Source organism: Scomber japonicus, chromosome 10, assembly GCF_027409825.1.
Source record: "Scomber japonicus isolate fScoJap1 chromosome 10, fScoJap1.pri, whole genome shotgun sequence".
In the NCBI taxonomy this organism is placed as follows: Eukaryota; Metazoa; Chordata; class Actinopteri; order Scombriformes; family Scombridae; genus Scomber; species Scomber japonicus.
The window spans coordinates 5768396-5796280 of record NC_070587.1 but is presented as its reverse complement, the minus strand read 5'-3'; the positions used below and the strand labels follow the sequence as shown (position 1 = coordinate 5796280).

Sequence of the window (27885 nt, the reverse complement as noted above, 5' to 3'; positions counted from 1 at the left end):
TGACAGTAATTTAGTAAATAAGTGAAACGAAAGTACAAAGCATTCCCACACTGTCAAAATGAATCACAAATGATCAATTCTTATGCCTGTTATAGATTAATGAAGACAAGAATGTTGTTGAGATTGAATTTTGAGAACATTGAGATTCAACCCTGAATTCAGGACATCTGTATTTCTTCCTCTCGTCCCACACATAATATCTGAAACCTATTACTATTCAAGACAAATAGATGACAAGACCACAGACTGGACAGCTTGTCTTTAATAAGACTTAAGACTCCCACTAACCTTGTAACGCACATCAAAATATATTTATAGCATATACACACACCTGCATTTCAAATACATGAGTCCATGAAATCTCAATTCAAATGAGAAAAAACAGTCATGCTGCACATGTAAAAAAAAAAAACAGATTGAACTGTAAAATAGTGGGGTTTAGTGACCATACATATATGACTTCTTGTATCCTAATTGCCCAGATTGCACACTCATTATTACATCCAGTTTTGCATACAATCAATCATAGCTGAGCAGGTTTGGGTATGAACAGGCAGTATGTTTACACACAGTGAGAAGCTGTTGCATTTGAACTTCAAATCTCTTTCCAAATTTCTCAGTTTAACTTTACAAACTGTTACAGGTAGCTTTTTACAGACCAGGATGTGTATAATACCTGGGTTTTACTTAAGAGGGTCCACTCACAGCAGAGCAGCATAAACTGGCTCCCTTTCATACAACTTTTAACCAGCAGACCCTTCCCTCCTTTGTCCATCAAACAAAATTCATTTACATTATTCACAAAAATGTACCCAGTCATTTATATTTCTCTTTCAGTTAAATACTAAACGTAAGAACAAAGAAAACAAACACTTCTTTTTCAGCTTATCATAATAATTACTCAGCTGTAATGATGATACTGTCGAGTAATAAGGTGCATGGTATCGGTGCCACAAAGATCTTTACAAATGTTAACACTGATGCACCTGTGTTGCATGCAGCAACACCTTTAATCCTGTCTTGTCTGATGCTTGCGTCCTGATGCTTTGTCATTATCTTCAGTGGCCCCCTTGTCTTCAGAGAAAATGATGCATGGTTGCTTATAAGGGCTTAGAAAAAAGGTTGTTGACTGGCACAGGTCACAGGGCTCCCCATGCGAGCGCTGGCAGAGCTGGGAAAAAGGTCAGTGGCCTAAGGCGACGAACACTTCAACACTGGAACAAGTCACAGGACCTCTGTGAAGGAGGTAAAGAGGAAAGGGTTAACGGTTAAAAGGAGCAGCATCCATTGAGAATTAATCAACACATGCTAACAGACAAAACAAGAACCCAGTTTATAGCCAAAATCAAGTCACCCTGTTTGATTTGAGTAACGACGTGCTCCGTTAACCTCTGACCTGGTGACAACTGTGAACGCAAAAGGATGTTGAACATGTTGCAGAATGCATTAACCCATAAACTTTTACTGTCTTGTTAACGATGAGAAGGCCATGAGACTCAAGTGAAACCTGAAATTGAATAGGACTTGTCAAATGCGGTTAAGGAACAAGTTCACAAATTTTCAAGTCCGCCTTAAAACAACAGTCAACATGAATGATGGGGAACAAAATCCACAGCTCTCATTTTGTTCAAAAATGTGTTTAAAAGTTTTTCTGAAGCTATTTAAAGGCTTTAGCAGTCAAATCAAGTTAATGTCTTCTGAATATAAACCAGAATTCCCTCTTTTTGTTTCCCTGGATATTGTTTCCCTGTTGAGCAGAAAGAGGAAATCTGCACTAAAAACTACTACTACTTTAGAAGATATCCACTTGATTTGACCTATTTAGACCACTGAAACATCATATTAGCTACAAATAAACTTTGGAATACATTTTTACTCAAAACTAGGACTGTAGGAATTTTTCTCTTACTAATGTGTCTTTAAACAGCCAGTATAAACAGACTAAATGATGTGTGAGACCCTTTTCATTGTTCATATGGGCACCTGACCACTGTTTTCAGACAGACTTGAAAAATTGTAAACCAATCCTTTCAAATGTGAAGCAGGTTTATATTTGACTGACAACACCGCATGTGAGGCCATGGAGGGCAAGGGCCACGCTCATAGCAACTAGTATGAACATTCAAATAAGCCCTGGATTTATGCCTTAAAATAAACTGCTTTCCTATGGAATTACATTGTAACACCCAATCAGTCTCACATATTAATATTACCAATCATAGCCCTAGTCATAAAGGTCTTGCCAGGTCAAAGTCGTCTCAAGTATCCAGCTTTACAAGAGTGAAAATGAGAATGTTCACTTTTTATATGTCTGAATGAAGAGTAAGCATTGAAGTAAAGATAAAAGGAAGTAAAATATGATTTCAGGAAAGACATGAGAAGGGTAGCAAAGAGAATCGTCTTGTTTGCTTAACATAGTATTTATGGTAGCTGGCTTGTCTTCAGGCTGACAGGTGAAAGATAAGATCTAGCAAGAAGGGGGAAGAGTGAGGTGCTGCTGACATTGCCCCTGGGAGGGGGGGGGTGAGACAGTGCTTAATTGCTTCGGAGTACTGTTTCTAACCCCTGGCAGAGTGGTACTTGTGGATAGGGTCTCCTCATCGGCGTCCGACATACTAGGAATTCCACACTGGGTGCAAGCCCAAGGCGGTGGGGCTGCTGAGTAAAAGCTGTCATCAGTATAAAGATACCCAGTGTCTCCTCACCCTTCCCTGCACTATTTCATCCATATCCCATCTCCACCCTTTTGTGAGTGTAAGTGGAGTCTTCATGCCACACCATGCTCTCCCCAGGGGGTATTCAGTCTCATCAGAGTGATGACCTGCACGTTAGATGGAGTACAAGTTTGGGTTCGTGGTCGTTCCATGCCAAGGACAACAGCACTAACTATGGGACCTTATATTGCAGTCTTTATTGGGTAATGTGAACTTCTCCAAGTGTAAAACCAGCTCAGGGCAAATAAGCACACACGCTTGTTACAAGTGAACCATGACTCTGTCTGCAGATCATTTTTATTAGGAACAGACAAGAACACAATCCAGTGGGTACATCGGCTCTCGGTTCCTTTTATTCGAAACATATTAAAGAAATCGTTTATATATTTGGAAAATTTTGCCACAAATTAGATTAGAAAGGCAATATGATTCTCATATATGGTATTGCCTTTCACAAAGTCAGTTATCTAGGCTCACAAAATCAATTATCTTAGCTTAGTGTAAAGAGTGAAAGCAGTGGTGAAAGAGTTACAGTGGCTCTATTCAAAGTTTAAAAAAAAATCTGCATACCAGAACTAAAGCTCACCTATTAAGATGTTTTATGTTTGTTCTGACATGTAACTATTTCTTGACAAACCACAGTTCATCTGGAGCGCCCCTGCTGTTCACAAAAGAACCTCATAGTTACAAAAAGACTCCAGGATGTTACTGCATGTACAAAATGCCATTTTTACATATTAGTTTGTGTTAAAAAATAAAACTTAGTGAGCTTTGCACGTGCTGGTATGTGGATTTCTCTGTGTTGAGCCGGGGTAGCTGATTGCTCCAGCTGCCAGTCTCTGTGCTAAGCTAAGCTAATCACCTCCTGGCCCTAAGACTATATTTAATGAATAAATGTCAAAGTGGTATCAATCTCCACATATAACGCATACTTCCTAACATTTTGGAAATTCCATAATTTAGTCCATACCAACTTTGAAAATGTTTTGTCTTTATTTTTCCCCTGAGACTACTATAAACTCACAGCTCAGTCGGAAGCTAATGTTCCCCCAGTCGGTCCAATATGCCGTCTTGTGTGTGTTGTAAAGTGCTTTGCATGTGTTTAGGAAAGTATCAGTTAAGTTAATAATTTAGTACCTGCAACATGCTGAGGCTTCATGGGGCCTGCTTTTTTCATGAATGACTCCTCACTTTCGAAAGTGAGGATCGGCTCGGTGGACATGGTGGTCTCAGACTTGTCCCGTGCACCATTGGTGGTGTTGCCATGGTTGGCAAGATGTATGAGGTCTTCAAAGTGGGCAGTGTCTCCTTTAGTGGATAGACCATTTTCTTGTCTGGAGGGTTGGACCCCGTTAACCACGACTGAGGGGCTGTAAGGGGGGAAATACAAAGCAGGATATGGTTAGTTATAATGGGTCAGAATGACTCATACAGCATTCTTTCAATGTACAATTACAGAAGTCTACTTTCAGAAGCGTGTTCAAATACAAAGAGTAAACATTTGAAAAAAATAACAGATCATTCTCCCAGTATTATAACAGTTTACTGTGGGCCTGTATTGTGTGGCTTCTTGTGTTTCCGCTGAGGTTTACAACAATGCAGGCAGACTTGATTAGTAGTCAACTGCCGGCTTGGTTTTCTGGCAGACAAGTTTTATACTGTTCATGGTGGTCTTACATCAATATACGTGCAAGGAACTTTCAAATTGACAAAAAGGCTTTTTCTTTGACCTCTCTTTGAAATTGGTTTGTCCATTTTCTGTCTTGTTATTGGGCAGGTGGACATCAGGCATTGGCTGGTAGTCGGCAGATCCTAGAGGAAACAAAGTTAAACAAGCATGAATTCAGTGTTTAAAACAAGCTGACACACACAAAATGTCACCTTACCCTGCAGGATCAACCACAGTGTGACAAATGCCAGTATAAGTTAACAAGTCTGTCTTAAAACAACAGTCAAGTGCCTGTATGGATATCGTGTACATACTGACCATTAGAAGATCCCCAAAAATGTATTTAAAAGTTTATCTGCAGATAATATGAGCCCTCAGCAGTCTGAGTTAATCAAATCCATCCACAGTCTTCCACAGTAACAGTCTTTTTAGTAAAGAATTCCCTCTTTGTGTCTTGACAGACAGTCTTTTCCTGTTCAGCTGCAGTGGAAGGATTTTAAGAAAAAGAGGGAGTTTGGCAATAAGCAGAGAGAAGCTTTGAAAGACATGGACTTGATTTGACTAATCTGGAAGGCTAAAGCCTCACATTAGCTTCAAATAAACGTTTAAATACATTTATGCAAGAATGGAGGGCTGTTGACTGTGTCCCCCTATCACTTACACTGTAAGTGCATCGGGGAAGGATCTCCCAATGGCCAGTATGACAAGGCATGCAACATGTGTCATTGTGGCACCTGACAATTGTTTTAAAACATACAGTGAATCAGTTAACACACAGCAAAGGGATGCCACATTTTCCCAGTGTTTCTGCATAGTCCAGATCCCCTCATTCATCTCTGCTCAGGACATGGCTGTGGTTGAGACAGCTCTCCACACCCCTGACTAGAATTGAGGCACGCCTGCCAGTCCTCTGACCACATCAATGGCTGGCTAATGTCTTCCTGCACTGGGGAACTTTGCCACAAACAGCTTCTTCATCATCTGCTATATGTGATTTGGGAGCTCAGACGATGAGGGTGTGTAAGTCATATATATGCTTTTTAGTCAATTTGTGTCAAGACAAGAATTATTCTATAATTAGAAGTTGGGAAACTGAATAATGGTGACATGCATCCTTTTTTTATTACTTGTGTCAAAAGTAAATATTTGATGACTGCTGCAGGCTGTTGCCATGAGCACACTCTTCCTCTTCAGTCCCTCAGTCCCAGGGCTTGGACAACAAGCAAACACACATGGGTCCTATTGTACAGAGGAGAAGAACTCAAACTGCAGCTGCACAGGATATGAAGTGGAGATATAATCTAATAACTCTTTTATACAAAATGCTGTGATGTGAATCACAACACTCCAACAGATACCTGTGAGTTTGTTTATTCTAACACATGGAGAAAGTGAAAGAAGCAGATTGGGTAAAATTAGTTCATCTGCAATAATGCTGCAATGCTGTGAGAGTCAGAATCCACTTCCAAGTGGATTCAGGAAACCAGCTGGCCACAAAGTAACTTTGTTTTAAATCACTACTCAGACAATGCATTAATGGGAGATCAATTAAAACAATTCCTGCAGATTAAAGGCTTGCAGTGAGTAATGAATTTCCTCCAACACTGAGGATGTTTTGTAAATGGCAGACCAGCCCACAGTGATATTCTGCTTACCTTTGCTGCTCTCTGCCTCTTTGTCGTGGACTTGTGCGAGTGGGAAGGACTTAGCCTCTTTCTGTGAAGGTCAGAGACAATTTCAGTTATTTTCAGTGGAGAATTAAGTCATGGCTTGTTGTTCCGCTTAAAATGTGAAAGCAAGAGTACCTTGTCGCCACCATCTGTCTTGCGTGTTCTCTTCATGATCTCTTCCAGACGCTGGAAAAGGAGAAAGGATGGCATAAGATCAGGGAAATTTCCAATGGCAGAACCAAAGCTTACCCTATTTAGAGTTTGTTTGTATATTTTATATGCATTTTTGTAATGGATCGAGGCAGTTTATAAAGTTAAGAAATAAAGGTTTCAGTTTTCACAACAACAATTAAAATTTTCATACAGAATCCATAGCAAAATATGTGTTCAGATGTTTAGTGGGCTCGACTGAGCTTACGCACTTTTATATTAGGCTGTTTATTATTGAAAAGTTTTCCTGTCCTGTCTCTTAAGCTGAGAAGGCCATTAAGCTTAAAGTAAATCTGCAGGGTCAAGCTGAGGCTGCAATATCTCCAGGTGGAGGGCTGTGTCAGTAGTGATGAAGCAGCACTTGTGTATTCAGCTGGAACAGTGTAGGATAGCTGAACAGTGAAGAGTAGAATAGACTGTGCTGCACTAGAAGACAAGCCTCCCCGCATGCATAATTTGTATACGCACAAGACAGAAGTTTGATACATGGCGCGACCTTCATCTGAGGACACAGATCGACTGAGACAAGTAGACCATAAGTGCAGCTGCCACTCATAAAAGTGAAGCAAGATTAGTCATAGGCAACTCATGCACTTTGGCGTATAGTTTGGCTGCTAAAAGCCTGCTTCAGGACTGAGATTTTCTTTAAAAATAAAAAAGTCGTCCCTTTGTTGAGATGACAACACGTGCAACAAGTGCAAAAAGAGTCAAACACTGTAGTACATTGTGACTATGTAGTGAGTCTTTGGGGCAGAGGACATGCTGTTCTTGTAGGCTAATTTCAGCACAGAGCCAGGTTTGGGCTGGCTGAGCCAGGCCTGGCACGCCTAGATAAGAGCCTTTCACACATGGAGAGAAGATGAGAAGGGAAAGAAAGGTTTTGCTAGCATACAGAAACATTAGCTTACTGTGGATGTGGGTGGTACACTCAGAGTAGATAGCCATGGTCACACACACAGATGAGTGGCATGAGAGGCCTCCATTATTAGTGTTTATATATAACTTCATGCTCTCTCTCTCTCACACACACACACACACAAAGCTCTGTGAAATCATGGCATGCAGACAGTCAATCCAGGATAAGTCAGAAACATCATTCATCTTGGTTTCAGGGACTCCACTTTCAAGCCTGCATTGTTGTTTCAAGAGACAGACCACAGAGAGAGCATACCGAGAATATAATAACTCTTGAGAGCTTCTGGTAAATTGACTACAGAAATGATTCTTTGTTACTCTAAAACGTACTTGTCTGCAGCACAGGGATTTTAGAGCAGATCTGGCTTTTTTTATGTACTACTACTTTTAATTTAATAAATCTAGGGGTGATTCTGAGGCTATTTTCTTCCAAGACAGTCCTGGAAAAAAAGAAATGAGAATGAAGCTTCTGCTGTTATGATTGGAAAATGTGCATTTCCGTTTTGAAATGGATAACTTAAACCCTGGCTGAAAGAACAATGTTGGAGAACAGACATGTTGCCCACCCTTTTCCTCTCCAGCCTCTCCTGCTCCTCCTTCTGGAAGTGTTTCTCCCTCTCCAGGCGCTGCTTCTCCGCCTCCTCCCGGGCTTTAGCCTCAGCCTCTTCTTTCTGAAACACACAGGCAAGAATCCAACAGCAGTTTTAATGCCTGCAGAAGGGGGAACAAAAACTTCAGCCAAAATGACATACCTTTTACGTAACAAGGGTGTGGTTGCTCCCTGTACTTTTTGTTTACAACCACAAAAGAGATATTTTCCTACACCAAGAGAATCTATTTTTAACATTTACGGCCTTGTGTGAGACATTCAAAGCGAAATACAATTCTCAAGCCTTTGCATAATTATATTGGATCATGTTTAACCACACATGCCACTTCTGTAAAACACCACAAGGGGGTGGCAAAGCTCTGGATACCAGACTATGAGCAAAGATAAAGGCCAGAGCTGGTCATGTCAAATGTCTACATGATAAACAAATAATGTAATCAACAGTCACATTTCCTGTTTGATTAGGTTCTGCTAATTCTCCTCTGCGTCCTCTTTTGTTCTCCCTAGCAACATCCACAAACACAGGAAGGGTCAATATTACTCTTACAGGTTATTTGACAACTGAAAAATTAAAAGCATACAGCCATTGTAGCTACTGGCACACCAGTTTGGGTAAATATTTGCCTTGACGGAGAACAACATTCCACTGACGTAGAAAATACTGGACTGTGTTTTCAGAAACAAGCATGTTACCAAAGTGTGAGGTGGGTACCAAATATGTGATGCTGAAGATGGAAGAGTGGTAGGTTAGTAATGTGATGGTTGATGTGCCTGGAGGTGATGTGAGGATGCAATGAGTAGGCATGTGTGTGTTTGACCTTTATTCGACAAGCAGTAATAACTATCACAGTGATGATTGATGGTCGTTATCACTGCTGTGGGTCTAAACCATAATTGCACAATGCAATTTCCTTTTACCCTTATCGGACTATCCAAGTCTGTCCTCCACACTATATTTACACTCAACCTTAAGGACACCTTCCATGTTCTCTCAACACTTGACTGGGGACCTTATGATTACAATTACCTTTACTTAATGTGTTTTTTCTACATGCTGGTCATTGACAGTTTACCTGTTTTTGCAGGCGAAGGTTCTCCTCATGCTCAGCTTTGGCTTTCTCCTCAGCCTCCTTCTCGTCCTGCAGACGCTGGGCTTCGTCCCTCTTCTGCTGCTCTTCGGCCATGGCGCGGGCCTCCTCCTCCCTGAGACGTCTCTCCTCTGCATCCCTCGCTATTCGCTCCTCTCTCAGGATCCTAAAGAGGATGGAAAGGAGGCTCAGGATAAGCATTTTCCACAAAACCATGTGCCAAAATCTTTGAATGTGGTGGACAGTTTAAAATGTTAATTATTCTACTGACAGGACATGTCCTCCTCAGTTTATAATATATTTGCTAAACTGACTTTAATCATGAAGCACGGACAAACTCCTTTAGGAAATGGAAACAATTAGATGTATGAGAGCCAACAGGAGTTCACATAAATTCCCAGGCTGTAAATAGTCTCACTATGGTCAGAATCAGCTAACAGGGTATCATATTTCTAACGCTTATACAGTCCATGTTGACTGAGGTCTCATTTAGATATGCATGTGTTGTCATAATGCACAGAGCCTTCATGTTTAGTTTTACAGATCTTTTTTTGTATTTGTAAAAAACGCCAAACGTCCTCAGCAACCTTTGTTCTGCACTATTAAAATACCTACATGAGTTAAGGGGAGAACACAGCTAGGGAATTACTTTCACAGATTCCTTTCATCTCTTTCACAGTTACTGAACTTGACAGATCTTTGACTGTGTTTTGAGGTATGTTAAACCCCTCTGACCTCTCCTTCTCTTCTTGTTCGCGGCGCTCCTGCTCCTCCCTCTCCCTTTGCTCACGGGCCTGCCGCCTTTTCTCAGCCAGGATGCGAGCCGCCTCCTCTGGATTGTTGGTGCCTGCCATGGGCTTGGCTGATGGAGAAGGTGCAGGTGACGCCATTGAAACCGAAGGAGCTGAGTGGGCCGGCTCAGGTGAGGAGGAAGTGGCAGTGGTTGTGGCCAGTGTGCCTGACACATGGGGTGTGGAAGTGGCTGAGGATATGGCAGTGACAGGAGAGCCTAAAACAGGAAAAAGGAGCGATAAAATGAGACAAAAAAAACCTTAATGTGACTATTCATATTTACTCTAAAAGTGGTGCTATCTCAATAGGGTGCTTATCAATTATTATTAATTTTAGATTTTGATTGAGTATTTTATTAATCTTTTCTCTTCACATGAACTGTCTCCATTCCTTCACCAGCAACTGGAAATTGTAAACAGCTAAAGCTTCAGTCTAAGAACTTCAAGGCTGATAATTGCATAATTATGGCTGATTACCTCAGCCTTTCAGCATCGTGTGCGAGAGCTGACGCAGACCATGATGCTGTGTGTGGCTCACTCCGTGCACTGCCTTTGTTTTCATGCCTAATTAAGTCGGATCGTAATCTTTGCCTACTGCTGCTTGAAAGAAATACAGATTTTCCAGAGGCTTGTTCAATTTTTCCATCGGATCTAATCTTCTGCTTAGTCACAGGAGGAGAGCAAGCCAGACAGCAGAGAGAGTAAAGAACTCTTTGGACAATAAAAATAAAAAAAGAGATACAGTACAAAAATACAGTATGACTCAGCCATGAAGGGAAGCAACCCAAAATACAGAGACACAAGATCAAATGGCTGGCCAAACAGCTGAACTCTATTCAAAAAATGAATAAATATAAGAAACATGTTTGTTTTTTTTGGAGAAAAGGCTGATGACTAGGAACAATTCAAACTTAATTGCTACTGTTTCACTCTAACTATGAACAGCAAATCTTGACTAGTGCTTGAGCATTTCAATCCAGACAAAAATGACTGATATCATCACTTCTTAGATTACTCACTCTTTCTGCTTTCGGGGGTGGCGGGCCTGCGAGGCTCCTTCACTCTCTCGAGGGGGACGGGGGAGGAGGTGCGATGGTCTATTCTGGCAGGGGTCCTGGCTCTTTTGGGCCGGCCTTTAGGGGTCGACGGGCTGCCACGTGTGGGTGTAGGCTTTGGGGAGGCAGCAGAGCTGGGAGAGGCAGTTCTGCCCTTAGGTGTGGCTGGAGACGACGGCCGTTGTCTTGATAATGGACTAGGACTGGAAGACAGTAATAAATGTGGAGAAAATTTAAGGGCCAAGGGAAACAATTATTCTCATATTTAAACCAAGTTGGGCACATTATTCTTTAAGACGTGGGCTGACAATGACCTGAAGAAGCCTGAGTTCAGTAAAGTACACACACATTGCATCATCTTTTAAAGTGCACTATCAGTCAGCATCCCAGCACTACACAGTCAATGCAACACTTGGAGGAGAGACATCCATTATGCTGAAGAGGTTTTTTTTTTCCTCTAGGCCTTTGGCACTGACAGCACAGCCAAGCCCTTCGTTGCCTTTTTGTTGAGTCAAAAGAACTGTTTTTTCTCTTCCCGTCTGTCATGGACGCCTTTTATTCTGTGGCCAGGGGATAAGAGAGGAAATTACCACTTGTCCTGAGATCTTTCCCTCTTAGGCTTAGGCTTTAACAGTGCATGAAATACGCATGCAGACATAAACATGGTCGCTCGAACTAACCCAGTTGTTGACCAGAAACAAGCTGACGGTCAAGGGTATCTGAGGATAACCTACTACTCACAATAATATAAGGTTAGAGATTGTAGCTTTAAAATATATACCTTTTATATGGCGCTTTTAGTGTGGTTGGAGCCCAGTTCCATACCAGCCCAGCGGACAATATATGTATTGTGCTAACCGAGTTCATATTTAACCCAGACCTCTGTGATTTAGGGATGGGTTAGAGTTTAACGAAAGAATATCTACATTATCGATAAAACTGTGGATTATCTTACCTTGGATCTGGTCTGTGTCTCATACTGGGAAGAGACTGTCTCTTCTTGAGCACCTTCTCTTTAGTGATTGCACTTTTCTCTTTTTCATTCTCCCGTTCCTTGTCTTTCTTTTCTTTCTTGTTTTTGTCCATCTGTATAATACAAAGAATGAAAAGATGTAAGCTCATTTAAAACAATGGTTCAGCCATACAAAAAGAGATATGTTATGTGTAAAGAGGAAATATGGTCAGGGATCCGTTTTGGCTCTCAGCAATAGTTTCTCAAGAACAATCCACCACTCTCACTGTTAAATCTACACTCAAGGTCAGGTGAATGGTAAACCCACTTGTAAAAACAGAATCATCTGTTTTCAATTTCATGGCTTTTTAGCTACGTTCTTCTTCTGGGAAAAAAAAGGCTTACTTATGAGTCTCTTGTTAGAGAGGACTGTAACTACACTTGGCTGTGAGTGAAAATTATGTAGTAAAAGCTCATTTGGCAGACATACAGGTGTGGAGCTCCGTCTGTGCTGGCGCTGGGTGATGTCTGGTGTGCTGGATGTCACCCGCCAGCGGTCAGAGCAGCGGTGGTGGGGCTGGTGGGCACACAGGGTCAGAGGACTGGCAGAGGCCGAGCGGGGACAGAGAGGAGAGTCTGAAGAGGAGGGAAATTTCATTAAAAGTTTGCCAACATTCACACAGCAGCACACTGTAAAACATTTACTGTTTGACATTTATTACATGAATGAATTTTTTTCCCCCCAACTTACGACCATCTTTGCCGTTGCTGAGGACACTGGCAGCACTGCGGCTCCGAGCGAGGAAAGACAAGGTTGGCGTCATCAGCCGGTCCACTATACTGCTCTCCCATGGACTCAGTGCAAGGTTACGGGCTGCAGGTACCGAAAAATAGATTGATAAGTAGGTTTTTATTTTACTGTAGCTTCAAAAATATGTCTTAAATGGATATTCACAGTTGAACTGGAGCTGTGTAGTAAGCCCCAAACCAAAGTACCAAAATATTTGCAGAGGACTTGTACAGTTCTCTCTTTCATAACCCACACACAACACCTGATGTCTGAAACTTTCAGCAAAGCAGAATGAAAAGAAGCTGTGTCTCAGGTCATCGCTCAAATGTAGCAATATGTCTGGAAAGCCAAAAACAACCCAATCAAATACACAAAAGCCCAATAAGACACCTCTGTGCCACCCAGAGACATTACAAGAAAAGGGGAGACAGAAAATAAGCCCTGTTTCTACTATAACCTTGGGCTGGTGTGGTACCACCCAAGAGAGAGTTATTTGAAATTCAGGTCTAGACACTGAGTCAGTTATTTATAACCACAGACTTGAGTGTACAAACCGAGGAGTAAAGACTAGAGACTCATCAGCATTTATTTGGAGGAGAAACACTGTGTTTGGCTTTAAGGTGTAATGAGGAGAGCGAGGTTGTGCTAAGTGTTTTGGATGGTAGAGAGGAAAGTGACAAGAGAGACAGAGTTGTTACCCATCTATTTTTTCCAGCTGCATAGAGGCACAGTACCTGCACAGGGGAGTTTTCAGAATACATTATCTCCTACAAAATGCTGACTCACTCACTAACCACTTTTTTTAGACTCAGAAGTTTCTCCTTCTTTGCAGGAGTACACCGTGACCTGGTTAACATCAGACCAGAAAAAAAAAGAGCTGCACTCATCTTGAGCACAAGGAAAGGTTGATTCAAAGTCACAAAGTTGATTGAAAGATATATTTCATTGATAAATCACACCCACCACATCATCAATTAATTCTTGACACAGTCCAATACGTTGGGATGAAAATGAGCAAAGAAGGACCCAATACAAAAAACACAACACCAGGAATGAAATGACCATCACCACAAAATGAACCAATCACAAGACAAGACAGCAGAACAAAATATGAGCACTGTACATAACTCATATTAAAAATATGAGCATGCAAAGATTGTCAAACAAGACCTCAAACCAAATTATTGGCGGTTGAAAAAAAAAGTAGTTTTGGAAGATGGAAATGTTGTCAACCATCAAGCACAGGAAAGGGACTGAAATCAGAAAGGGGAAGAAGTAACTGAAGAAAAAAAAAATAGATGACACTGATGGACGGGTTCGGAGGTGTGTTTGGCAGTGGAAGAATGATGGACACAATTAAACGGGTAGGGGGCATTCCAGATGTTGCCTTACTTCTGCTGGGGGAGTTCCAGAGCGTGGCGGAGGACTTGGAGAGTCGCTTGTTTATAACAGAGTCCACGTGTTTGGGCAGGTTGACCGTTGACAGAGAGCATCTGCCTAAAGAAGCCAAGAGAGCGCCACACAGATGTTCACACAGGTCACATGGTTGAGAGGCAGAGAGTGAACTCGTGTGGCGTCATGCATTACGCTCAAATGATGCCTCTACAAACATACACCCACACGCTGTAAAGGCAACTACAGTAATGCATTTGTAATGTGAGCAAACCCCCATTAGAGCAGATCCCTGTATGCTTTCATTTATATATGTATCTATAACAACATCAACCACTGCTCCACAGTACACACACACACAGTGCACCATCTGTCAAATAGCCGTTAGCAGTAAAAGCACAAAACATGTGCATCAAAAACAACAAACAGTCCCTTCACCCAAATTACAAAAACAGAACTTGCATTAAAAACCATAATTCAGTGTTTATCTGCTCAATTTCTGCTGCAACCCCAATAAAATAGAAGTAAATACAATTTAATTTGTGGTGCACACAGCAGTGAAAAAAAATACCTTTTAATATCCATCAATAATATCTTTTCCCAGAAACAGTAACATCCCTGTTTACCCTGGATAATCCACACCAAACGCTGTCAACTGTTTCCATTGGCACTTTTTCTTTGGTAGAAAGTAGATCCATTGAAAACTGGTGGCTGCGAGTGTTGAGGATTATCCAAAGTAACCGGGACATTGCCTCTGGAAAAACAAGTTGCTGTTGAGTTTTCTAAATGAAATACTTCTGTGCAGTGAGTGCCAAAATCCATAACCCATTCACCTCCATTGTGGTAAGTGACAGAATACGTTTTTCGCATTGGACTGAAATGACACTTTAAAGTCGTTCTAGAAATTCTTCATTTAAAAAAGAACAAAAGTTTATGCCTACTTCCAGCACCTAACCCGCTCAGGCTTTATGAATGTGCACATGACTACTTTGTTTACTTCACAAAATTACCATTTCAAAAACACCAAATATTTTAAAGAAAAACCTTTAAAAGATCACTTTTTAAAACCACAAATGCAATCCCAATGAACACAGACAACCAAACCAGTAATGGAAAGTGGATGTTTGGAAACACATATCATGTCCATGCTTACAACATGAGAAGCGCAAAATATTGAATCCTTGAGATCATCCATGCACAATCCTTGCATCCATCCCAATTCTATATCCCTTTAATACACTCAAATCAAGTGAGCACCCTACTCTTTCCCGAAATGTCACCAGAAATGATTCAGTAAACATTGCAGGCTGAGCATGAATCCCCATTTCAACACACAAGACCGCTAAAAGAGGTAATGTCCTCTTTTGATGGTGGCCAAAAGCATTACCGGCATTTCCTAAACAGCATCCAGAACTGTCATCCATTTCACTGCTGCCTGTTAATGCTTGTTTACTTTCATCATCACACAGACGGAAAGCTGCTGAGGGAGGAAGGAAGGGAGAGATTGATTTGAGTGTCAATAATTCCCCTGGCATATGGCAGAGGTGATTACATGACATGAGATGGAACATGAGACTCTTCAGATTTAAGTCGGGAGGATGGCACAAAGGAAGCGAAGCATCAAGCTGCAGTGTTCACACACAGCTTGTACAGTATTACCTAAACTCTGCAGCTATTGCAGACACGATTTCATCAGCTGTTGGACTCTCAGGACATAAATTAAAAATTATGTATTAGAAGATAACATATTCAATTTGCTGCTTGTCTGTAGAACCCTACATTCACTGTGCTGTCAATACTGTGTGGTCATGATGGGTCGGCTGGCTAGTGACCCTGAAATGATATTTAGGCAACAAACAGACTGCTTGGACATAGCAGCAGTAGCTAGCAGAGGAAGATATGAGGAGTGTAGCTAATGCAGCAAGGGCACATCAGATTAAAATATAAACAAACAAAACCTCCAGTGCTGTCCAAGGGTTTGGGTAGCATGCCTGCCAACATCACCCGGCAGTGTGCCTATTATACTGTACACTTACAGTAACAAAGAAATAAGAAATATACTTCAGGAATGAGGAGCAGGCAACAATTAATTTGGGATCATAAACCACTAATAAGCTCACCCATTCATTCACTCACTCATCTCTTTGCTTCACAGCTACCAAATGATTCTGTGATATTTTTTGATCATTTATCATTAAATGCTTTTTCAGTTTTGGACAAAGAAATGAAAAGACACCACCATGTGGTAGATATATGTGATAGATATTTCCCCATTTTCTAACATTTTACAAGTTAAATGATTAACTGATTAAAATAAAATCAATCATAAAATCAAATCATACATTTTAGAAAATCACCCTCCACAAATATGTAAGAGCAGGCCTGTACCTTCAAAGAAAAAAAATAATAATAATATCATTGTTATTATCAGATTTGTTTCATAGAAAAAGGGCTTGAAAGAGTTGCATGACAACATGCTGATGTTAAAAAATTTTCCTCTGATGGACTACTGAGGTGAATGATACTGTACTGTACTCAAGAGCCAGTAATGATGGTACATGGACTGCACTTATACTCTATAGCACTTATCTAACTTAACTTACAAAGCGCTTTACATGATAATCCAAAATAAATAAAAACACAGAATCTACAGCCATTAAGTGCTCATTCATTCCACCAATAGTAATGTGCATCAAATACGTTGATATTTGGGATAGATGGCAGTAATTCCTTGGTGATTTCTTTTATTGGGGTATGATTTTATGAGGATGTGTACCCGGGCTGAATCAATACACTCACCTTCTTTCTGGCTAGAGTTCTGGCTAAGGGCCCCAGCCCAGGACCATCTTTGCTGCCGGATTTCTGCCCATGTCTTTTTGGTAGACCGGTGGAGGGCTGCCTCATAGCGTTCCTGGAAAGGATAAAGAAACAGGTATCAGTCGGTTGATGTCTAATGCATCAAATACAATATGCAGATCTGAGTGGAATAGTGTTAAGAGAGAAATTGTCCATATTCAAGGACCCAGCTTGATGGAAGTGTCCTTAAGCAACTGATTTGTGTCCTTAAGCAACTGACTTTTCAGCCACCGTTCCTGTGAAGGAGGGCGTTAACATTTTTAGCCTAAGGCCCAATATGTTAGGTAAGAAAAAGAAATGTATGGCGGTGGCGGTTTGGAACCTGCAGCTGAATAAGCATCATGTACTGTAGACATTATTTTCAATTGAGCCTATGTTCTAGTCCAAACATACTTTGTTCTTCTCCAGTTTCTGTTTCTGTCTCTCCTCCAGGGCAGCTCGCCGTTTTTCCGCCTTGATCCGCTGTTCCTCCAGCTTCCTGCGGCGCTCTTCCAGCTGCTGCTCCCTCAGCTGCCGTGCCTTCTCCTCCTTCTCCAGCCACTGGGTCTTTTTAGCAGCTAAGATTGGATAGAAGACATTGTCAGGAAAGTAAGAAATCACTAAAAGAGCACCCGACAAAGTGCTCTCTTTCATGTCTCTAAATGGTTATAATGCGTATCTTCTTTCAATGATTCATTTTTTGACAGATCTGCATCAGTTCTGACTTGAAAGAGTAGTGTGATATCGGTTGAAAGACCCTATTTGACACTAAAAAACATCTTTTGATAAGTTGGTTTTCAAAACAAATCCTGTTTGAATCTTGAAGAACATAATAAAGAAAAGATATACCTCTTCATCCCTCTTTGTGTTTATACAATACATTCAATGACATGACTTTTCCACAGATTACTGTATAATGCCAAGTGAGACAGATACAGCACTTTTTAAGTTTTTATACCAAACTAATCTCGATACGCCTCCACGTCAGCTTCAATAAACCACACACACTTTGATATGGAAATTGTCTCCTCATCCCTGAGCCGTTCAAAGAGGGTGTAAGGAAGCCTATGCAGCTGCCTTGCTGTGTACACAAGTCACCATAAAACCTCCACGAAGTATCGGCCTCTGCAAGAAAGCACTTGATGCAACAAAAGCAACTGGTTGTGTATTTTAGATTATTGTGACAGATCATTAGAGAGATGCAGGAAGCTAGATGGGTGAAAATGTATTGGGAGACACACAGTTCGGCTTTTGCCTGGGAAGGGAACAAAAAGCTGAGTTATACTGTGGCACTGCTTGCCAGCACCTTGCAGCAAACGAATATCTGCTGCAATGCGTATCTTAGCTCATCACAACTTGATGGCCTCGTTCTGAGAGAAGCCACATCGTTACCTTCCAGTGATATAAAGCTTTAGGGGAAAGTGCAGTGGAAAGTGCTTCATAATTCACTCGTTGTGTTGGGATGAGAGCAGAGAGAGGAAAGGAAACTGACTCGACCGCCCACATACGTGATGTTTAAGGCTTGCTAAAATAGAATACAGCATTCTACTCCCAAGGGAAACCTTTAAATTGCATATTTATTGAAAAAACTGTGCATAGTGTTTCAAGCAAATTAAGAATGTGGCATTTTGTGACACTCACAAATGTAATATTTGAATGTGACCCATTGGACAGGAGTGTTTGGTAATTGTTTTCCATTATATAGGTGCTAGTTGCAGGAAGGAAAATGAGCTGGAAATTGGCTGGGGGCTTGGTGGTTGCACTATATTATGAAGAGAGTCAGTCTAAGTGATTTCAGCTCATGGTTTACACAGTTTTCAATTTTCTCAGAGTACCATTCATTGTAAGTAATTTATGTATCTATTTCAGGGCTTCAAGTGATAAACTGATGACCAATTCTGACTATCTCAAACTAATAATGCTTTAAAATTCAACTCTCTCCTGACAATGTTCAGTGCTGACAAGTAGCGTCAGGACCTACATTAAATAATCAGAAACAGAGGGCTGCTCTATCCGTGGTACATTAAGTATTTATACCATGCCACCACAGACGGATAAGACAGGAGAGTAGCTTATGTGCAGTTGCAGCCAGTTCTCTGATACAAGTCTCTCAAAGCTTGAACTAAATGTAACAAAGACCCTATAATTTACAAGATGGAATACATAGGGATTTTCTACTCATAGCTCTGTTACTACTGAACTAGAAATACTACTGGTGATGGTGGATAAGCTAAGTCTTCCTGGACATGACCTAAGCTGATATTGTAAACACAAGCTTTGGAAGGATCTTATTTTTATCCAAGTCTGCCAGAGTATTAGATCAGAGCAGCACCATCTGGCATGCCCCAGTGATCACCCAATTAGAATGATCCACGCTATGAAGTATGTCAACCTCATCTCACTGCTGTCAAACACACAGTTGGATTAGACTACAAGGCATCATTGAAAGTATGAGTATGAAAGTGTAAAGAATCCAGTGTCATGATTATGAGTGAACTTAGATTTTCTATTCTATCCAACATGCAGATAATAGCCTGTATGACCTCCATAGTAAACACTCTATACCTTATCTATGAAAGATGTCAAAATACATCACCACTCAGCTCTGTATCTAAACAACTACATATTTTCTATTTGGCTTTAGTTGTTTATAATGCACATTTGTAGGTAAAGCTAGAACCCTCCAACAGTCATTTACACATAATGATTGGTTATGTATATCAATCTATCGCTACATGAAATCTATAAAAGACACATTGATGATGTTCAGAGAGAGGAAAGGTTATAATTAGTTTAGATTTTCATGGTAAAGAATAAGAAGACAACCATGATTTAAAAAAAAAAGTAACATCATATGGATTAAATGAATGAAACAGCTCTAGTGCTGGGCAATATGACCAAAACTCAATATTATAATGTTTTTATGTGCAGTCTTTATCTTGATGATAATAAAACTGACAATAAATAAAGAGCTTTGCTTTAAAGAAAGAGGTGAGGGAAGGCGAAATAAGGGAAAACGTACAAATAGATGTTATTTTTAAAAGGGATGATTCTCAATGTCATATGAGGAGTGTATTTAACATGTATATCGACTTAAGCAGTTTTGGGTTGATTGCCCAGCTCCAGTTGAATCTACTGAACTGAATTAAACTGATCCAAACAGAATGATCAAAAAAATGGACTTTCACCACCACCACCACCACCACCACCACCACCACATACATATAGGTGAGTGGCTTACCTTGTAACTTGCTGAGCTCTTCTGCAGTGGAAGGGGTGAGAGAGAAGACATAGGCAACTGTCAATCATGCAAAGCAGTGCACGACCAGCGTGTAGCCGGGTGATAACGTGGCAGCCGTGCATTTAACAAAAAGAAATATAAAGGACTTGGGCAATAAGACACAATACAAACTGACAAATTATAGCAATGCCACTTGTTATGAGGGCCAAGTACAAGGCACTGAGGAAATGTTTCTCCAGTTGAAGTTGGGGGAAATTGTTGATGTGCTCAAACATCTCAACAACAAAAAGTCATAAGAGATATTCATCACACCACAAAAAATGCAAAACTGAATACAAATTGAACTTGTCAGTGTGAGAAAAATCTCATTTTAGTTGAAAACTTATGAACAAACATTTTAGTGCAGAGGTAAGCTAAAGCACTGATTGCTCAAAAATATAATAAGCAAATGTTTGGATGTGGCTTGTGAGAATTTGAGCATGCATGCAGAAAATAGTGGCTTGGCTTTTTTGCTCATTTCAGACAGGTACGTACAGAAGCACAGACCTCTCCATGTTTTTGTGCTACATCCTTCATGCCATCTGCAGCCTAGAGCCAACCCAGAAGCAACACAACTGCAAAGCAAAAATAACAACCGCTTTCACCCCAACACTAGGGGGAGCTCTCTCCCTATGTAAAAGGTTTGTCCTCACACCCACTTACCCAGATATTTGGCCTTCTCCTCTCTGCGCTCCTTGGCAAGCTGCTGCCTCTCCTCTGACTTCATGATGTCTAGGTTTAAGGAAAAAAAAAAAAGACAGAAGAAAAGAGTGCACATATGAGAGGCGTCATATCGTCAACTTGTATCAAGTCCAATCAATTTGGGCAGATAAGCTTTTAGACACACAGCATTTACTGAAAAAAATAAACAAATCTTGACATTTATGTATGTTTGTTCTACAGGTCAAGGTCAAAACAAACAGTTAAGACACATTTTTTCAAATTTGCACCCTCAGCAACACCAGCACATCATGAGAGAAATTTGATATCTGAGAATTGTTGGCACTGCATCTCACAAAGTGTTGAACATGCTGTACTTCCATGTAACTGAACTGAAATTAGATTAAACTGAAAAGCTCTTGCTAAGAACTCGATTAAAGTTGGTTAGACAAGCTCACCTCAGATGGCGAATACACAATTACCGAAGTTAATTTCCTCATTCCTCGAAATAAAGTGTAACGTGTCTTATTCAATATATCAAAAGGTGTATTTTTTCAATAAAGCACTACATTCAACTGCAAAGCATTTAGTTTAAATTAAATGTACTAGTCTTAGTACATGTACTGTTTTTTTCTGCCATCAATCATTGTGTCAAGAATACTTTCAGTACCAAATCAAAACTGTCCTAATGCAATAAAGATGCACCTGCCCTCTGGTAAGCATGAATATAAGTAAATGTTGTCCTTGTTGCTTTTAAGTCAGTGCAGCAAGGGCTATTTTCTTTGTATCACCACAAATGCGTGTCACAAGACAATGACAGCAAACTAGCAAAGTCAACATTTCAGCACTGATGCTTTCCAAAGGGCAGCTGCCAGTGTGAAGAAAACTCTGCAGGCAAGCCAATCTCCTCCAATTGAAAGCTGCAGCATGTGGCACAACCACGAAATCTCCTACACCATCTGGATGTGGGTATATGTTTGACTGTGATATGGTATGACCAGCGGGGAGCTCTTACATATATCTCATCTTTCTGTGACATCTCTGATGTATGCTCTCACGTAACATTCTTTCCAAATACCTGACCACTCACTAAGACAAATCCAAGAGACAAGAGCAGTGCAAGGGATGGAGCCATTTCAAGAATTTAAGCAGCATCCTCTCATGATCGCTTGTGCAACTTCGTGGGAAACATTAATTCCAAAGAATGAAAACAAGCAAAGTGTTTGATTACAAATGAAGACATGCTCTGAGAAAATATCTCCTATAGTCTATGATACAGATTCGCAACATAAATCAGAATTTTTGGCTGTGATCTCCTTGAGTTTCTGATCCTATATCTCCTAAGTTGTCTTTACGTGGCCAATCAGAATTAAATGGCATGTATTCAAAAAGATTATTTCATAGTTTTATAATACTTCACTCTTTCAGAAGTCTGCATAGAATCACAGTTTGAGGTGGCGACTTTTCGCACAGACCACCACAAAAAATGTCTTCACACTGGGAAACACTGACACAGGCTGCAGTCTTGATGTTTCTTGAGTCTTCACGCCACATCCTCCTCCTCAATCCTCACAGACCAGATGTTCAACATCAAACACAAAGCAACTTATCCTTCAGCAACATCTGATAGGGGGAGGCGTGAATCAGAAACACAAAAACAATCTGCCATGCAGCCTCCCCTAAGAAGAACCTCTGACCCACTTTGATATTTATAGGACTATGGAAACCTCATATGCATGATGTTGGACAGAGTGATATGCTGCTGTTTGCAACTCACAATGTCACATGCACAAAACTTCAGAGCAGAGCAAAAAAACAGAGTGGCATAGAAAATATTGCAAGGTGCAGAGTTTGGGTCGCAGACTCTGGACACACACTGGCATCTTCACAAAATGACAGCTCTGGGTTGTTTGCCTCTACGTCACGGTAAAAAAGCAGCAGTGCTGTAAGGTGTAATGTGCAGCCCAAACTGGATGGATCCAATGGACACACAAGGAATAGGAAACGGTCCCAATATTTTAAATGGGTTTCTTTCGCTGTTCTTATCTGACACAAACATCATCAATTATAAAAGTATGAAACAATCCTTGATTCGAGCAGGCTCTAGTCAACAGAAGCAAATTTCTGTTGTCAAGGGAAAATGTTTGAAGCCTCACCATTCAATTTGACTAATTAAGGAGCCACAAAGCATTTTCATCTTCACCATACCCCTCTGCGTGCTGAAAAGCCGCCTAAGTAATGAGCTTTATGGAAACAGCGGAAAAGGAACTAGAAGGATAAAAAGGAAGTGTGGGTCACTTTTGGAATCAGGAGACTAAGGACTCAACTACATATTTCCCTAAAATAGACTCAACTTTGGCAAAGAGTGCCAAAAATCACTTAGGAAAACTAGCAAAGGTCATATAAAGGGAATGGGATACAAACTGACAGTACTGTTATAATTTCAGGAGCAGTTTGGGGCTTGGTGGGGGTTTATCCCCTTCACCTCACGCTAAGGGAATAAAGACCATGACCACAGTGAATGGATTAATGGATAAAGAATAAAGGGGAGAGAGAAAAGAGGCTTACACTCCCAAAACCCTCAAACATGTTCCTTAGAGTTTGCATGCACTGTTAGCCAATGGCTGCAAGGAGTTCAAGTGGTGGCATTGTGGAAACAGCTATGGTGCAACTACCAGGTCAAAGTAAATGCCTTCTTGGCATCACTAATAGAAATGGGATTCCTATCCACGTTCCTTCAGCCCACCTTTCATTACAGGCCGGTGCATGGCAGTGACTAGCGTTGGCCACCCACTTACCAACAAAGCTCATTTGTCCATATTTTACTGGTACATGTTCTTTACTAATTTAATTCTGCCTAGTTCCGCTTAGCAGCTTCTGTTCCCTGTTTGTTCCAATGATTAAAAATAAACTGCAGCAACTCTATTGGATTTAGCTTCAGGTCTGAGAGCATGTGGTAATTTTTACTTCAATACTAAAGCATTACCTGCCTCAAGAGAGCTGACCTAACTCCATCAGAGTGCAGGCGTATTGCACCATTATCAGAGCATAGCTTTGTGTCTGTCCACACTCAGTCTCCACGACAAGTTTCACCTTGAAGGAACTGAACTCTATACACATAACATGAATACTTTAAAGCAACATTTCTGTTTGCCTTTACCTCTTTTCGACTTTAGAGCAGGGGATGCCGGTGATCCAGGTGATCGAGGGATGACATCAGGTCTTGTAGGGGTGGTCAATCTCCGGTTTGTATCTTTCTTTACTGGGGACTCCACTCTCTGGGTGCTTTCTTTCTTCAGGGGGCTGCTCTCCCCCTCTGGATCAGGCCTTGTGGGGTTTGTGATCAGTTCTGACTGGGGACCTGCTCAAAGACAAAGAATAAAAAACTATTGAGGTAATGACAGGGTAAAACGTTACAACCACACAAATGAAACTCAACCAGTTGGTCCTCATTCCATTCACCGCTGTGCCTATGAAGGAGTTTAGTGTGGGTGACGTAAACTTCCTCAAGAGCTGCATTTATCAAGTGTGAAGGGTGGAGTCCATGGCTAGAAGAGATGACTGTCAAATGTCTAAACTGTAACAATAATGAAGCAATACACCACAGAAGAAACAATCTAAGCTTTTCTGTTCCTGTACAAAGTTTCTTTCAGTCTGTTGAACAACATTATCTGATGCAGATGACACCATTTGTTCAGATGCACAACATAATAGGTGTTAAGCTTACTCCTTGAACTCTACACCTAATATTACTTCTCTGCAGCACGATTGATTTATCGGCACACTGGCGTGAGCAAATGGCCTAACTCTCTGGCAGAACAAAATGCAGTAATTGCTTTCTCGTTGATCGACTGAGATGAAATGAATTTGCTTAGGGAAACAGAATCAGATTGATCACCGTCCCAATTGGTCAAACTTTTTTTGATCAGAAATACTCAATAGGCCGTTCAGTGATTTGTGCTACCACAGATTTTAAAGGTTTCTTATCAAAAGAATGGCTGGGCTGTTTTTTGGGACTGCAGCTTCACTCAGAGCACCATGACTCACATTTGGCAGGCAGCTGAACTTGATTCTCCTACTCAAACATTAGTTTGCCCAGGCTTTGACTGCCAAACAAAGACCCTCATGGGAGGGACACTTGGCTTTGTCCACTCAGAACTGTACCTCCGCGTTCCCTGTGGAACCATGTTGGAGCAGTTTCTTCTGCATAGTCTCTGAAGGTAAACACTGGGGCAACATGCTGTAAATTATTCAGACTTTGGCTAAAAACAACACAGACAGTAGGGGGCTGTCACAGAGAAACAGTGAGCACACTAAAGATTTACTATACAAATGCTGTGCTATTCAACAGTTTGCCTATAAGAGAACCAATGAGGAGTGAGACCAATGCTGTGCAACTTCAAAAAGAATTGATTATAGCTTTGTATGGAGTATGCAATTGTATGGTGTGCTTCTTAAGCCATAAACCTCCTTGGAAACAGGCCTTTTTTTCAAATGGCTTGCTCCCTTGTGAGTAAAACTCTGATTATTATTGGACAAAAGTCTGCATGAGCAACCTTCGGCCAAGTAAACAGATCAGCTTCTCACCACTGCAGCTACAGATGCTTAGTAGCATTCAGTGAGATATCAGGCCTCTTGGCAAAGATTGTCTGAGCTCATCTGGGCACATGGAAAGGCTATGTCATCAGTCTGGGAAATTTACCGATGACCCTGACTTGGATGAAGCCTGATGGGCAGAATCTGTGTGTGAGTCTATGAAAGAGTTCAACTGGAAGACAAGACTTTGTGTTTCCCCTGTCAAAGCATGCCACTATTAAATAAGCATTCCTTGGGCAGTGATGTGCTCTGACAGAGAGGGGCCATTGTTGTGGTCTCTGCATGGCAACGGGACAGCGGCCAAAACACTGCAATGACAGTGAGAGGGGAAAGGAAGGAGGGGGCAGGATGGTAGTGAGATAAAATGAAAGTACAGGATAAATACTTGAAACTGTTCTTGGTATGTAATCTCAGTACAATTTTGGAACAAAGTGCAACTTAGTAATGTACAATGATAAATTAATGAAATGGCTAAAAACACTGCACTCATCGTTTGTGACCAGTTTTATTTAGAGCCAACTGAAACCAACCACTCCTAGCTTTTCTTACTCTGTTCTTCTACATTACTGTATTGCGGGAAAATCTGACACTTTACATGGAAGACTTAATGTGATTTAATATCTGAAATTATCCTCTGATTCCCTACATCACTTTTGCAAAAGAATGATGCTGCACACAACCCCAGTTGTTGCACCACTGAGTCTCTGAATTTCTCATCTTACACATTTTCTAACAGATCCCCTGCGGGCATATATGACAACAAGGTGATGGGATTAAGTGTGGCTCTCACAGATGGGCATTGTGTTGCCTTATATCTAGGGAAAGTTTCTCATACACCTGGGAACTGGAGCCACAAAGAACTGGCTGGCTTGCTGGCTGACAGGACTGTGGGCAACTGGTCAGACAATCACTGTGATCTGTAGTGTCAATGAAGGGCAGAGTAAGAATGTAACACACTCGGGTACGTAGGTGCCGCTGACAATGAATACCAATGAAACCTGAAGCTCTCTGGAGGAAAGTGGGATGGGAGCTGAGGGAGAGGACTGCTGCTGCGTAGCAAGGGACCGAAACAAGGGCTGATTGATGCAGGCAGCTCAGACTGTCTGCGCTACCAGACGACTGGAGGAACGCAGTGTACCAGAGATGACTAAGAGTACATAACAAAAAAATCAGAGTGTAAGAAAGGTTAGAGGTAAGCTGCATCCTATGATTGTTTACATTATTGATTAATATACTGAAGATTTTTCTTGGTTGATTAATCAGCCTGTAAACATAAACTGTAAAAAAATAAAAAATAAATAAAAAGTGTACAATGCACAAGTTTCCAAAGCCCTACGTAATGTCTTCACATAGTTGAATCCCCCTATTACCTCATTTAAGATGCTAGTACCACTGACATTTGATTTTTTCTTTTTTTTTTTTTTTACATGTATTTTCTTTTGATCAGCTTATCAATTAATCAACTCATAGTTTCAGCACTAGTTGCAACATAAAAGTAACCAAAGAAGCCTGCTAAGCTGACTCGCCCAAATTCCGGGACTTTTGTCTGTCCTCACATAGTGCTCAGTACAAGTTTATTTGGAAAACTCTCTACACAGTGACCTCTTACAGCAAACAAGATTGGGACAACCTCATGCGGTGCTTTGAGCAGAATGCTGAAGTAATATTTGCTCAGATGTACTAAATGCAATGAGGAAATCTTTTCAGAAATCAATTAGCTGTGTTCTGGTTGTTATAAAATATGATTTGAGCAAAGCTATTCAAATTATCCAGTTTTTACAGGGTGTACTGCGTTTGTATGTGAATTAATTACAGAAAGATATTCATACAAATCTTACAACAAAAGGGGACTATCAGCAGAGGTTGCTTGGATTACCTTTGCAGTTCCCTCTTTCCCCATATTTACACTCCAGCTTTCCCAAAGGAACCTCACCCAGGGGACACTACAGCCGAAATCCATTAGACCACCCTCTTATGACATCACTTACATTATTCATACTCATGAATCAATGCACACCAACTTCCTCTGAGGTGCTAGAGCCTCCAGCAAGCCTGGACATGGAAAAACACTTTGGTGCATCTTATTATTGGAAAGCCAGGAACAAAGCTTGGTTGCATCTCAGACAGGTGGAAGCTGTTGGTGTGCACCACTAGTCCCTCTGAAGAGGTACTGAAAACCTCATTCTTAAGCAGCGTCTTCTCCCTGGTTTGAAGATGGCAGGAATCTGTTTCCACGTACACATAGCTGTAATATTAAACAAAAGCTATACCCACATAGCCCTGATAAAGCAGATTAGATTGGTTTTGGAGTAAGAACTCATTACCTCATTGCTAATGACAGTTTCTCTATCTTTGAATTTGGATGTTGAGTATTTAGTCACAAATATTAAATGTTTAAAGAGGGTGTATCATACACATTTGCAGGTTTACATTATATTCTGGGGATCTACTGTTATATCGTTGCATGATTTAAAGTAAAAAACAAAAAAACAATGTTTAACACAGACACCCAACATTATAACAGTAGAAAAATGGCAGAAAATCACAAAAAGCACATTATGTCCAATTTGAATATCAGATTTGAAACCAAATCTGATATTTTGAAGTTCCTGTAATTTTAGTGAGGAGAACATCCACACTTTGTAACTCTCTGCCACT

At 40.8% G+C, this 27885-nt stretch overlaps 1 protein-coding gene across 2 annotated transcripts in view; it reads right to left on the bottom strand.

Annotated features, from left to right (window-relative positions):
- Positions 1-244: 244 nt before the first annotated feature.
- Positions 245-27885, bottom strand: part of map7d1a (MAP7 domain containing 1a) — a 39109-nt gene continuing 11468 nt past the window's right edge. Inside the window, exons 2-19 of one of the 2 annotated variants that reach the window (XM_053327559.1) lie at positions 23792-23992; positions 20635-20703; positions 19933-19953; positions 17106-17269; positions 16656-16767; positions 13857-13961; positions 12426-12548; positions 12165-12310; positions 11678-11808; positions 10687-10925; positions 9612-9885; positions 8862-9042; positions 7745-7849; positions 6189-6239; positions 6039-6099; positions 4445-4526; positions 3852-4084; positions 245-1235 (exon numbers count right to left, since the gene is read on the bottom strand). In XM_053327559.1, the coding sequence (XP_053183534.1) occupies positions 1225-1235; positions 3852-4084; positions 4445-4526; positions 6039-6099; positions 6189-6239; positions 7745-7849; positions 8862-9042; positions 9612-9885; positions 10687-10925; positions 11678-11808; positions 12165-12310; positions 12426-12548; positions 13857-13961; positions 16656-16767; positions 17106-17269; positions 19933-19953; positions 20635-20703; positions 23792-23992 (2309 nt within the window). In that variant the 3' untranslated portion in view covers positions 245-1224. The remainder of the gene's footprint in view (positions 1236-3851; positions 4085-4444; positions 4527-6038; positions 6100-6188; positions 6240-7744; positions 7850-8861; positions 9043-9611; positions 9886-10686; positions 10926-11677; positions 11809-12164; positions 12311-12425; positions 12549-13856; positions 13962-16655; positions 16768-17105; positions 17270-19932; positions 19954-20634; positions 20704-23791; positions 23993-27885) is intronic. The other variant, XM_053327560.1, reaches the window with a different exon arrangement.